Source organism: Saccostrea echinata, unplaced genomic scaffold, assembly GCF_033153115.1.
Source record: "Saccostrea echinata isolate AGI-Se365-2 ecotype Australia unplaced genomic scaffold, CSIRO_AGI_Sech_v1 ptg000062l, whole genome shotgun sequence".
Lineage (NCBI taxonomy): Eukaryota > Metazoa > Mollusca > Bivalvia > Ostreida > Ostreidae > Saccostrea > Saccostrea echinata.
Window position 1 is genome coordinate 2,603,850 of NW_026889811.1, and position 14,517 is coordinate 2,618,366.

At 35.3% G+C, this 14,517-nt stretch overlaps 3 protein-coding genes across 3 annotated transcripts in view; 1 reads left to right on the forward strand and 2 right to left on the reverse strand.

Annotated features, from left to right (window-relative positions):
• The window catches only part of LOC133175440 (valacyclovir hydrolase-like), a 59,556-nt gene that overhangs the window by 9,438 nt on the left and 35,601 nt on the right, over window positions 1-14,517 (forward strand). The window lies entirely within an intron of this gene.
• LOC133175291 (E3 ubiquitin-protein ligase TRIM71-like) lies at window positions 2,512-4,062 on the reverse strand. Its single transcript, XM_061310387.1, has one exon. It carries the CDS (start codon window positions 4,060-4,062, stop codon window positions 2,512-2,514), a length of 1,551 nt encoding a protein of 516 aa, XP_061166371.1.
• On the reverse strand, window positions 10,701-12,687 carry LOC133175438 (mas-related G-protein coupled receptor member H-like). Its single transcript, XM_061310543.1, has 2 exons — window positions 12,416-12,687; window positions 10,701-12,071 (listed from the first exon to the last, which is right to left on the reverse strand). Exon 2 carries the CDS (start codon window positions 12,059-12,061, stop codon window positions 10,769-10,771), a length of 1,293 nt encoding a protein of 430 aa, XP_061166527.1. The 5' UTR covers window positions 12,062-12,071; window positions 12,416-12,687; the 3' UTR covers window positions 10,701-10,768.

Consider the following 14,517-nt stretch of genomic DNA (forward strand, 5'->3'; position numbering starts at 1 on the left):
AGGAAACAGAATATTTTTCAAATTTTTAAGCATAATTTTTCGGCTAATTTCCATAGCAACGCCCTATTTAAAGAATTGAATATGAATTTTTTGAAATGTTAAAATTAGGGTCACACCAACGCCTTTAAAAATTGATCATCAGTTATATAGAAATATGCTTTTTAAAAAAATAGGATAAGATTAAAAAACTAAAAGAGTAAATTTAAAATCCCTTCTTGATATTAAAACCATGGCAACCATTGTCAAACTATAAGAAATATCATAATTCGTCCTTGGTATATGTTACAAGGATCTCTTGTCTATTATTTGCTTTCATTTCAACCTATAATTGTTTAAATTCTTAAGTGTATGACTTTATAAAATTAAATGAGCAAAATTATTACTTTTGAATACTTTGTTTCCATAGTAACGTATGTAATAGTTGATTTACCAAACATGTTTATCACGCATTTAAGACCTCAGGCCTTTAACTTTCAGAAACAGTCATTGCCACTTGTTTGCTTTGCTGCAAACCTTAACTGTGGGACTCTGAACATGTTAAAAAATGCCATTTTTGAAACGTTAGGACATGTTGCTATGGTAACCATGACACGTAGCAACCAATTTTTGCCTGATTTGAGTTTACAGTATCAAAGACTTTTATCATAGAGAGTTTGGAGAAATTCTGAGACTATGCGTGCCACAGCTCCTATATAAAAGTTCAAGTCATTACAGAGAATGGCTCTTAAATTGTGAAATAATTGAAAGCAGTTTTAATACAGCCTTGTTGACATTAACTTGATTTTAGTCTCTGATGTTTAGTTTGATACATTCTTACCGTTTACAAGTTGTATATATTGTTTTGTGTATTCTTTTTTTACACTATATATTTTGTTTTGATAGAAATGTTGACAGAATTTTCTTTTTGTATATTACTGTATATAAAAGTAATAATGTGTGAATAATCAATAATTTAGTACACGATTGTAATATACAAGGTTATGATAATCAGTACATATTTGTAATAAAAGGGGTTTCTTTTTTAGTATCTTTTAGTATTTTTATTAGTTTGTTTTGTTTTTAATTTTTCTATGTAATTCCATAACAGAATTTTTTTTTTAAATTTTTGTATTTTTTCCTTTCATGAAAAAATTTGAAATGATGTTCATAATAACAGTAAGATTTTGAGTTTTGATCTAAAGTGTTTTAACACATTATACATTATCTCTATTTATGTTGGTGCATATGAAAGCTTTTAAAAAATGTAATAAGGAATAACTTTGAATTAACTATAATTGGTTTTTCTTTGCCTTATAAAATACTCAATTTCTTTTTCTTTGTGGACCCTCTCTATACATTGCTCACTGAAGAGTTCCAATTCCACAGTACTTATATGCACTAAGAGTGATCTTCCCTTGGACTTAAAAATATCTTCAGTGTAATTCATAGTTTGTAAACATTTTAATTAAATTTATTGTTTACATGTATTACACCAATTATAAATTTGTTAAATTTTTTTTTTTCATATGTTTTCTATATTTAAGTAAACAATAGTATTTTCTGTTCATTACTTCTTTATTGTCTAAACATCTGTGGGACAGAGTTCATAAACTATTGCAAAGGATTATCTCCCTTTGCATATTCAGTTTTTTTAAATGAATTTTTACTTGCTGTATATAGGTAACTATAACTTTTCATGTTGGAGTGTAATCTCAAAGATTTAGTTTTTTAGACATCCTAAGTATAATGTAAGCTACATGTATTTTATACATATTAATAATAGTATTAAGGATACATAACACATACAAAAATTTGATATATATTTTTTGACTGATTTTGATTAGAAATCAATAAATAATAAAGAAAAATACAAAGAAATTGTAAGGTATTTAGTTATATGACTTTTTGTTGTTTTCTTTGTAATTCTATACAAAATTTTGCACACATTTTTAACATTGTGACAAGATCTTACAAAATTCTCCCACTTTACCTGGCAAATATTTTTCTGGTTACCTATTTGAATATAAATGATTAAATCTATGATAAATATTGCCGATTTGTGAAAAAGTTTGTTTGTGTTATATATCCTTAAATGTAGATACACATTTCACAATAGATTTATATTATACAGCCCTTGTATGGGAATTGGCTCTGGTGGTAGAGGGGATACCACTCTTCCTGGTTTGGTGCAGCTTATAGGTCAAATGTATGGAGGCCATTTGTTGAGAGATTTTGTTTTTTTTTTTGAATGATTCTCCATTATTATGTTTTGTCTTGTTGAAAATAAAAATTGAGATTTTCTTGTTTGTTTTATTGACATAAACTTGGAAGCAACACATAATTAACAGTGGCACTGTGGAACAGCTGATGACATTTTGTTAATGGGCTATCAGCAAAATAGTATCCAGTAATTTAATTTGTTAATCTTGTGTGGTAACAATTTGATTTATGAGAATAAGAATCCTAACTTTTACAGACGTATGATAATTTTAGTAGACAGTATTAATGACAATATTCCAACCAAATCAAGTATCATTTAATGTGTTTGACCTTATACACCTTTATAAGGCCGTAGTACCCTCCGATCCACAGTACATCTCTGAACATGGCAACGGAGAAAGGGTAAACAAGTCCATCTTTCTTTGTCAGTAGGTAACGCAGAAACTCGCCATCTTGATTAATAATGTGAATGGTGTGATTAGCGCTGTCCGCCACAATCACGTTATTTTCTACGTCACAACATACGCCACTGGGTTTAAAATCCCTTTTTCCGCCTTTCCCCTCGTAAAAGAATCGAACACGTCCATCCAAGTCCAGAACACAGAGCCTTCCAGAATGAGATCCTGTTTGGTCGGCTACGATGATGTCTTTATGACTAGACAGCGCTATTCGGTATGGCTTTGTGAAGAGTGGCGTTTTCCCATCGTTTTCGTACTGATACGTGGCGTTCACTTGACCTGAGAGTGTCATTCTTTGCACTACACGAGTACTAGAACGAGAGCGAGAGTTCGATAGATTGTCCACCAACGAAAGTAAAATTTCCCCAGGGCCAGATTTGCACAGCGATAAAGGAAGTAATGGCTTGGTACTAAAAAGAATATCTACTTTCTCGACCGACACTGTTCTCACGGTTTTGTCCGTGCATGCATATACGTGGTTACCCTCATCCCCTACGAAAAAATCGCGTGAGTACGCCCCTAGCTCCATCATATGTTTTAGTTCCCCGTTAAACGTCACTTCCTTGTTGTGGCGGGAATTGTCGCTGTAGAGCCAAGCATTAGTGGGGGACACTGGGAACAGGGAGGTTATGGCCTCCGAGCCGTTGGTGAAGATTCCAATCTCCTTCACATGGAACTTATTTTCAGGTTCTTCAACTCTATACCTCATGAGCATTTTCTTATCGTACTCACTGGTGTCGATAAATCCAAACATAGATTCCAACTTATCTATCTGTAAGTCACCTTTCTGGAACTTCATCAAGCTTGCTTCATCTGGAGAGTCTAGCTGTTTGGTTTTGCCGAGTAAAGCGTTGTACTTTTGAACCATACTGACTAGTTCGGAGTCGGTAAAATCCCCGGTGTTTTTCTCCACCGAATCTGTGAATTCTTTAAGATCAGATGCATGGGCCTTCAGTTCCAGTATCCTCGTCTTCTGTAATTTGGCGATGTGTCTGCACTTTGACAACAGTTTCTGTGCTACTTGGGTAACGGCCATGATGAGTTTGTGTTCTTGGTCTTTGATGGCCTGGATCCGCCTCGTTGTGGCCTCGTTAATAGAAGAGATGGCGTCTCGGATTTTTGGAAGCTGGGACTCTCTAATAACGCGACACTTGGATTGTAAAACGCTCCTCTGATGCCTGATATATTTGGGCAGAGCCTCGATTTCGTGCTGGTGATGGTCGGTGTTGGAGCATACGAGACATATAGGTTTGATGCAGCTCTTGCACATTAGAATCAGGTCTTCGTCGTGGTGGACGTAACAATTCTTGAGGTGGGTCACTTCCCCGCGGTACGTCCCTCGTGATAAACGACTGGAGGTGGACACAGTTGTCCGGATAGACATTTTACTGGTCGCTCTGTCCATGTTGGTGTAATGTTGGACTATGTCTCCAAGGCCTAGCGTGTGCTCGTGTGGCGCAGTGTGCAGTATTCTGCTTGATTGAATCACTATGTATAATCTGAAGTCCCTTTGTTTAATACGGCTTGATAAGATATCCTATATACAAAGAAGATGACAGAAGGATTTAAATTGAACATGTCTAATCTGTTCAGTGAAAACCAAACTTTGATCTGAAATCGCATTAATCTCATCTAGTCACGGTTTTTCAGTTATCTGATAGAATTTTCTGTACATTTTTGTTCTCGCAACAGATATCTTTCGCCGTTTCCTTTCTCTGTGACATTTTTAGTAGGACATTTGCATACTGTAGACCTCTGTAATTAATACAGATCAAGTTTAATTCATTTCTGCAGTCAAGGTTTTACAGAGCAAAGATAATACACACCAGGGGTCTGTACTAATGAATTAAGCCAATTATAGATTGCGCAATTAGTCGTTCATTATTTTATTTCTTCGTTATGGTTGCTTTTCAATTACAAACAGACTGCACTATTATTTCAAGCTGCCCGAAATTAAGTAATTTAAATTTAAAAAAAAAAATGGCATTACATTAGTAAACCCTGTTCGTAGAACATTTATTTCTCAGCGTCATATTTAATTTTTACATTTTTGATCCGAAATTAAAAATGCTATATTCTTACCATACAGATTTCTGTATATACCAACACATTGTATTCTGTTGTATAAATGGCGAGTCGTCAAACGGAATGGAGAAGGTTGGATTTGCAGAGACAGTCGTGTAAAAAAGCCCCTATTTTCAGAATTGCCTTGGATGTTCTAAATAGTTAGGATAAAATATGTTAAATCATGGGTGGATCTAGACTCTCCCTTTCGGAGACATTTAAAGTTTTTACTTGAATAAGTTTAGTCCCCATGCACGCAAACACAAGGAAACTGAGAATTCCTACGGACCTTGGGTCAAGTTTCGCATGTGGAGTCGCATGCTCTCATCCGTTTCTCTCTTTCTCATAATTTTTAACTAATGCGTTTTCAGTTTTTTAGCCAATATTTTTTAGTTGCGGACGTGCTAAAGAATAATTTGGCTTGGAGACTTTTAATTCTTTAAGTTCCGAGCCTTGAGCAACCCCCCCCCCCCTTTTCCCACAAGAAACTACTGTTTTAACAAGCAGTAAATACATTGACAAATTCATAATAAGCATTTTTTTTTTATTTTTTTATATACACTTATAGTTCAATTCTGATGTAAGACTTGTACAGTACACATTTCTTTTTTCAGTTGACTGCCTGTGAGTGCAGACTCTTTATACTGGAACACAGTATGCTGTAGATGTAAGAATGACATTAATTAATCTCACCTTACTAAAATAATCCTCCTAGGGATTCTGTTCTGCTCAAAAGTTAAGACAGAAATCCAGAGAAAAACTCGGGGATACGACTTCAGCTCTCCAGGTGTTGATTTAGAATGGATGTCAATTTTGGGAGCCATTCCAATCTTTTTTGTAACTTTTCAGATGAAATCCTTCACGATGATTTTTGATTTACCAATCACAGATGTCTTGAATTCTTTCATACCGAGGAGATTTTTGTAAGCTTTGTAATTTTCCGGAGAATGTTAATTATTTGTGAGGATTTATATTTATAAAAAACGGAGCAGATTTGATTTTTATTATTTCTGGAATGGGTTTTGTAATATTTATATCTCCTGACGTCTTTCGACGTTTCCTTTGCAATTTACTTTTTCATAATTACATGTATGATTTTAAAACTTGATTACTATAATTCAATTCAGTTCATTTTATTGAAATTTACCAGCATACAATCATGAATATTAATAACAGAAAACTAAAAACAGATTAGTATATACAAAGTAACAAACAAAATCTACAATATCGCAGAGTATACTAGTACAGGTGGTGTTTCTGATGTCAGTTTCATGTCCAGGCAGCTGTATGTGTTTGTAGGATTGATAATTGATTATCACTTGTATATGTGTTGACATTTACATATCATTCCATCTGTACTGATCATACTTTAAATATTTTGAATGTTAGTGATGACTTTTGTGCGAAAATTGAAATACAAAGTAGTCATTCAAAATTCATTGAAGACGACATTGATTTGAAACCTGATTTTTGTTGATGAATAGATATATAATTGATTGAATTAGTTGATATGTGACTTATTAATAGGGGATACACTATCGAAACATAGGAGGATTATGTGGGATCTTGATTAATTTATTCTCTGGAAAATCAATACCGTGCATATCCATACTGAGACTCTCAACACCAGCATAACATTATAAATGGGATCATAGATGACGTCTAAACCCCCCTAACCAATATATTAGCAGCAATGCACCAAAAATATCACCTGCTAATAGGCGTTGCAGCTCAAGTAATTGGTATACCTTTTAAAATTGTTTCTTATATTAATTAATCTATGCTTTAAGAAATCAGAAATTTCCAATAAATCCGCTCTCTCGATGGGATGTTGGAGCGCTTTGACGTTTTTGCGTGACACTCTATATTATACAATTATAATTGCCCCGTCAGGTCAGGTCATTTCGTGGGCCAGGTCTCCGGTCCTCATGCATGTTGACCTCATAAGGAGTAATTTATTGTATAACTGATGTAGGTGATGTCAGCTATTTTCCTACATGTATTTGCATTCGTTGGTGTTCGAACCGTTACGGAATTGACCAAGTTAAATATGCAGTACGGGTAGACGAAATTTACATTAAAATTTTGTCATACTCATCGCAAATGTTAAAGTCAGCATAAGAAATCTTCTTCAAAGAGAAGATCGATATTTTATTTCACCAATCGGAACATTACTCGGCCTTTTCCGTCAGGTCGAGAAAAAATTCTAAAGCAGAAAAATAACGCCATAAAGATGTTAGACATTAACATTTGTCGTCTTCAACTTCCACACTATGAAATTGACGACTACAGAGGTCAATGCCCTACATTAGCTATTCCAAGGTCAAGAGTCAAGGCTAAGGTCAACCTGACCCCGCAGTATTGAATAATTTTTTATTTATTTTATTTTAAAAGAACATGAACAGATCATACTTTGGGGAAGGGAGGGGCGTCGAAGACAGAACTCTCGGGACCCCTTTCCAAATTGACCATCGCAATTACGGATATATGAACTTGGTCCTTTGAGATTTAGTTTTGAGTCAAAATCATGACCCCCCAATAGGTCAGTATCAACAATAAAATCTTGGAATTCATTTGTTCCCATTGATAGTTCCAAAGTTATGGTCCGAATAAATTTTTCAAAAACTCGCTCGTAACCTTGAGTCTAGATCGTGGCACATCTTTGTAGTCATCGACAATACTAGTAAAACAGTCAATTTTGAAACCCAAATCCAATAAACGCGGTTCGAGAATTTTAACCCGAACATCATTTTACTGTCTACCGTCACGGTAGCTCAGTCGGTAGAGCACTCGCTAGATGTGATCGGAAGGTCGTGGGATCAAACCCCAGCGGCGACTGACCTAAGTCGTTAAAAAATAGGTAACAGCTGTTCCTTAGCCAAGCGCTCGGCATTTTGAATTGAAAGTTGTAGGTCTTTCGGATGAGACGTTAAAAACGGAGGCCTCGTGTGACGACAGGGGTGGCACGATATTTTAACGATCTCTCACTGCTCAATGGCCTTGAGTGCCTGGTTATGGTGATGTCTTTTTATGAGTGAAAGACGTAAAACAACATGCAATCATTTCACTATCTTATTGCCCAATGACCACTCATAGGCAATACATCCTTGTTTAAATCCATTCCAATCAAAGGTTTGAAAGCTATGACCCTGACAGGTGTTTTTTTTTTTTTTGTTTTGTTTTTTTTTTGTTGGAATGATGACAAAACTTCATATCTAACGTCACTTGTCAATCAAATGCACTGTTTACATACTTTAGGGGGAATTACGTTTTGTCGCCTTATGCTCAGTTTAAAATATTCACACATAGAAATATGATCAAATCTGAGACTGTGCTAATTAGTACATACAGTACAGATACGCTGAAAAAATATTTACAGGCAGCGCAGTGGTTCCTATATTTGATATACACAGATTTGATTGTGGTTATTCCAGCGGGCTTTTAACAAAACTTGTTTATAATTTGCATGTCAGCATAATTAACTTGTGTGTTGACATAATTATCTTGCATGTTGATATAATTATCTTGCATGTCAACATAATCATCTTGCATGTTGACATAATTATCTTGCATGTCGACATAATTATCTTGCATGTTGACATAATTTTCTTGCATGTTGACATTATTTATCTTGCACGTAGGGGGCAAAAATATGCCACCTTAGCCGGTTTCTATCAATTTTACCACGATGTTCATTAATCACTATTTGTTCTGGGACGCAATAAGTCTATTCAAAACTTTACTTTTATTACTTATAAAGAGTTTTTTACGTATAAGTAGCAGATAGAATAAAGATTAGAAAAGTTGGTTGCTTACTGGCCGAACAACCTATGTATAAAGCACGAGAGCAATTCATTAATCAAAATGGGCTTTGATTTTCTGCTCTTGATGAGGGTTTTCTGAGGCGAATCATTGTTCGTGCCTTGTTAATGGTTCACGGAGTGGGGTCATGCTACATTGCTAGATCAATCCCACTGACACCTCTCAGGATGGTTTGACGTTATCAGATCTCCCTAATATACACAGCCTAAATATTAAAGGACTGCCAAGATCCCGTAATATAACAACTCACGCACCTGTTTAAAAAATAATCTTTTTGTTTTTTACTCTCTGAGGTGGTATAACTAATGGTCGATCTTACAAAGGTGCGGATCGTGCAGATTTTTTGATAACGAGGGGTGTAAGACGAGTAAGCTTATCGCGCTCATTTATCAAGTATTTTCCCCCTTCATGCTTCCTTTCGGCAATTTGACAAATTCATAAGCAGTGAAAAGGGGAACTGTTTTGTTATATCTCTTGTTTCCTATTTTCCTAGGAAGAAGCCTGGAGATTTACAGAATGCAGACTCGCCCCCGTCGCTTTATTCCTCTAGCGTTACGATGGGGGGCTCGTATATCCCATTAATATGTATAGTATCTGATACATACTATGCAGAACTTCCTTCTTGGAACCAGGAACTATTCTGGATTTGTTCTCTTTTCTTCTGGCTGATTGTGGCACAGGAAATATTCTTTTACCAAAAACCTTCAGATGAATTATTCTATTAACATTGCTAAAAAGCCTGCATTTGAATAAGATTCGACTAGTCTTTCATTCCTATTTTTACTTTGTATATTGTTGCCCTCTAAGAAAATGCCAAACCTGTTAAATGCACTTTCAATTAGCTTAATTAATTTACAGGATTGTTGCTTTAGAATTTCTTTTCACAAGACTAAAAGTAAACGGCTGCGCTTATTGATACTAAAGGTTGGTTGGTTTATTTTTACTTGGTATATTAGATGGGATTCGTTTACAATTATCTCAATTAGAAACAGAGAATCTGGTCTCTTTCTCTTTTCTATTTATTTTCACAATCTTCTTTCAATTTAATTCCAAATATTCGACTTTCAGCAATTTGAATATTTTCAGGGCAGTTCGTATAAACTGGGCGACCACTATGTTCTCAAACTTTATAAAGCTAAAACAATCTTCCTGTTAAACTATACATTTGTGGAAATACCAGTCAAATTAAGCAAAGAAGCATACTTCTCGAGCTCCGAAAAATAGTTCTTAATATTGGTAAACACATACTAAACTATAAAATCAACAAACTTAAAAAAAAAAAAAAAAAAAAAAAAAAACAGAAAGAGAAAAGAAACAATGGTCAGAGATGAAGAGGAAAAAAATTCAAAAATTAACTATTTTGCCCACTTTTCTATGATGTAAAAAGAAGTCTAATCGCCGGTGCAAATATATACCATTCAAACTGTTTTACGATAAAAACGGATTAAATCACGGACAATAAATCTTAACATCGAAAACGGTTTTTTGTGCCTTTTTTGCACCAGACTTGGAACACCAGCGGGTTGTTTTTTCGCGCACTGCAATCTTCAGATTACATATAGTGTCAGGTGATTAAAGAGAGCATGTAGCAAAATCTGTCAATATTTGCTGGCTAGTAATTAACAGTTTACTTTGTGAAGGATATAAGCGTTGAAGCTGGTTAAAGACAGATAAACAAGGTCAAAAATGTCAACTTTTTATTCCTTCTTGACAGTTGAGATTCCCTCCTAGTATCATATATCATAAATTAAAAAAAGTACAACGTGACATGAAATGTATAATGTTAAATGAATGAAATGATATTGAAATACTTTGGTAAATATATTTTGTTATCTTTGGAAAAGAATAAATATGTGTAATATTAAATTGTAAACGTACCGCACTGAAAACCTTTCATGTTTTCAAAAGGGGGCAATCTCCAACAAAAAAAAAAAAAAAAAAAAAAAAAAAACTGGCAACCCCCCCCCCCCAAAAAAAAACGTAAACTGCTTGGGGTTGGGGATTGTACCTTTCTCTAACCTTTTCGTACATTTTTTCTTTTCAAATGCTGGAATTCAGCTTCCAAATGAAAATTTACATATAGTAAAACTGCATAAAAACTATTCTCAGAAAAAGTGGTGAGATTGCCCCCCCCCCCCCTCAATCCCCCGTGCACTACAGGTCTGCTTCGCAATTTTTAATTATTTTACATTCATAGGAAATTTTAATGCCTGTCCATTGACCCTTTATTCGCTATTGCCATTCAAGTTCGAGAAATACGTCTTTGACTCAAAGTCGCACCTGATTTCGTGACATCCGTTTGCGCCATATCTAATATCTCTCTTCCGCTTGAATGAGTTAGCAGGAGAAAAACTACTCACTGTCATCATTCTCTCGAATGTGTATTTCACCTTAAATCGACAAATTAAGGCTTTCAAGGTTTCTCTGAATCTGGCACTTAAAGCAACATATATCCAAAAGTTACAGTGGTAACTCAACAAAAGGACAAAGTTCTGCAGGATGGCAATGGAGTAGTCTGTTTCATTATCAATGATTAAGCGATTCGTCAGGTCCTCGTAAACCTTGATCCCGAACACGACTCCATTAGGGATTTCCACCACTAGAAATATGACCATTATGATAACCACCATTAAAGTGGTCCGCTGTCTGTGCTGGAAGTCTCTTTTTGGCCCCTCGGCTGCCGAGGAGATACAGCGCTGAAGGATCTTACCATGCTTAAGTTTGTAAGCAAGGACAAAAGTCGTGATCAGCATCAGGGTACAGGGTAAAAACTGCACAAATATACCCCGAAATGAGTAGTTAATGATGGAATATTCGTAGAGTCTTTCATAGAAAAAGGGGTCCAATTTAACACCACAAACAAGAGAAGTGGTATTGTTTTCAGTGATTTCAATCTCCGTGTAATTATTCATGAAAAACAAAGGAAGGAAAAACACGGACAAGAGATAAGCTAGGACAGTCATGAATGCGGACTTCTTCATTGTCCATAGTCTCGGTCCCCAGAATGGTTTTACGACAATGATACAACGCTGAACGCCAAGCGTCGTTGTTAGCCATACAGAAGTCGCGTGGAACATCACAGCCAAGTACAAAGCATAGTCGTGAAAAACGCACAGAGGATACTGCACCGGAATCGTGTAGTCACTTTTTATTCCGTAAAAATAAAGATGCCCCACACACCATAAAATAACAGAGAGCGTGTCCGAGCAAGCCAAGCCAGCGAGAAACAGCGTGGTCACTGAACGCATCTTCTTCTTCAAAAACACGCAAATGACGAGCACGTTAGAAACCAACGTTAAAATGGTTATGATTGGGACAAGAATGCCGTACACAGGGAAAGCCAGGTCTTTTGGAAACGGTACGAGTATGTAGGGCTGGTAAAAAGCCACGGGGGTCTCGTTGGAGCCCGAGATACTAAAGGAATCCAAAAACATGCTCTGTAGAACCGTTTGGTTGTTCATGGCGCCTTCGCGCTCACTGTCATCACCAAAAACTTTGTCCACGGAGAAGTTAGTCATTGCAGAGATTCTGAAGAGAGGGAGAGAGAGAAAAAGGAGATGCACATTTTGATATTTTTGGTTAATGGCCCCGGGAGTAACCAGGTGCCGGTACGATCAGATAATTTAAAGATAATGGACGCAGATATGCCATGATGGATAACATTAGTGTCCTTAACACTAACGGGTTTCTTTGGCTAAATATGAAACAAAGAACATTTCTAATTCATTGTTATTCTGAGAGAAAAATCTATCAACAAGTACCTTTTTATTTGTGAAAATACATAAACTAAAATAGATTTCAAAAATTAAATTTTGATACAAAAGATAATTGTAATTTTTTCTGCTCTGTCAAAAAAATAACATGCAACTTACTTTTTATATCCAGAATGAATAAAGATTAAAGTATATTGCTTTTTCGTCCCTCGGAATCTTGTTAAAAATCCATCGATAGAAGAAAAACTTCAAAGAATATGTTAATTCTGTACGGGTTTTAAATCAAGAACAAGAAATTGGAGAACGAGTTTACGCTGAACAAATTCTAATAAATGTCTTCATCATTCAGACATGAATATAAAAAATGTATCCGCCAAGAATGGAACAGTATCACTGTGTTGTTAGAGCTCGGCCTTCGCTGGTCCGCTATAAAGTGTTCAATAACCAATCACCGTCTTTATTTGCCGCTAAATAGCACGAGCTCAGAACCAACGAATCACGGTGTTAGAGAAATACACTCATTTTCCAGATTTCTGAAATAAAATATTTCTCGAAGAAACTTAAATAAAAATTCCTGTCCGCATTCAAATAAAAAATAATTTAAAAGTTTTTCCTGTTTAACTTGCCTAATAGTACATTAAGGTAAATTGAAAAATTACTTAGGTCTAGGAGGGAGTTTTTGATAAATCATCTTTTTTCAGGAATATACTGTGCATGTTAATCCATGTTGGGGGAGAAATGACGATGATTTCCATTGCTTAAGTCTTGTACAAACTTTCTAAACTTGAGGAAAACCATATTATACCAGTTTTCGATCTACTTACTTTGAAATCGTTAATTTGACGGTGGTTCATGCTACAGATTTGTTGACAATAATAGTAAACACTTGTTTATTTCACAGAGAACAGGCTTAGTAATATTAAGGTTGTCAATAAACACTTCATGTCTACCCGGGAGATCCTTACAAGAACAGACATCTTATACTCACGGTGGCAAATAATTCTACCGTAATAATTCTACCGTAAAACAAAGAATAATAAAACCAAAAGGAATTATTAGTTCATTAAACCCAGAAAACAAGTGATGAATGAGTATTTCATTAAAAAAATCCACGGGCCTTGGCAGTCACCTGAGTATCATGAGTTTCCAAACTTTGCCCACTTTGGCCCCACCCCAAAAATACAACTCTGGACTGATGTACAATATTATATATTTATTGACTGGGTTCGAGGGCAACATGCGTTTTGTCGGACCCAAAAACCAAACTGTTTGCCTGAGGCCGTTAGGCCTCAGGCAAACAGTTTGGTTCGAGGTTGACAAACGCATTTCGCCGGAGAACAGTCAATAAATGTTTTGTTATACCTTTTAAGGCTTTTATTTTATATCACATACATGTATCTTGTACTGGTTTCCATAATGTAAATTTCCTTTACCCGCACTGCGATTGAACTCGGTCCCGCCTACAGTGTGACGTAGCGGTCCAATATCTCATCGACAGGTCCAGTATCTCACCCCGCGGTCAAACATCGATTTTCAATGGACCGCTCAGTAAAACACTGGAAATGTCAAACTTTTTAAAGTATAGTTTATATAGGAAACCATTTTTAAGGTATAACAAAGTAATATGATATATGACTATGTCAGAACTGGGCTTTAACCTATTTCAATTTAGTGCAAAAAAATGTTTACAATCATATTCCATTTTTTTATTTACTGTTCTTGCAAAGACGTTCATTTATGACAATATTAACGATCTAAATTAATTTTTGTTAGAATTGAAATTAGAGTGCATTACCGCTGTACATAATAGGATATACATTTATGTATTCAATGTATTCTATATGTATACGTCATCGCCATCATGCCTCTTCTGTTAATCAGTACCTCATGCATGTACATGTATAGATACAGCTTCCAAAAAAAACTGTTTCCTAGCTCTCCGCAGTTTTTTTTTAAATACAAAATTTGTAACCATCGATGATCAAACCTGCATTGCCGCAATTTGTAACAAACTTCTTATTTTGTCATATATCGTTCAACTGACTCTATATGGTTGTAGTTCGACTACATGCTAAATGAAATATATATATTGACTATAGAACTCTTTTTTTCTGGAATATAAAGACAAATAGTTTATCTTCTATCTATGTCTCTGCCTTAATCTCTCTTTGACTTAATTTAAGCCTTGCATTACAACTGAAGTAAACTTTTTAGATATATTATTTCCAACTTATGAGTACTTCTTAAACCACGTGACTTGG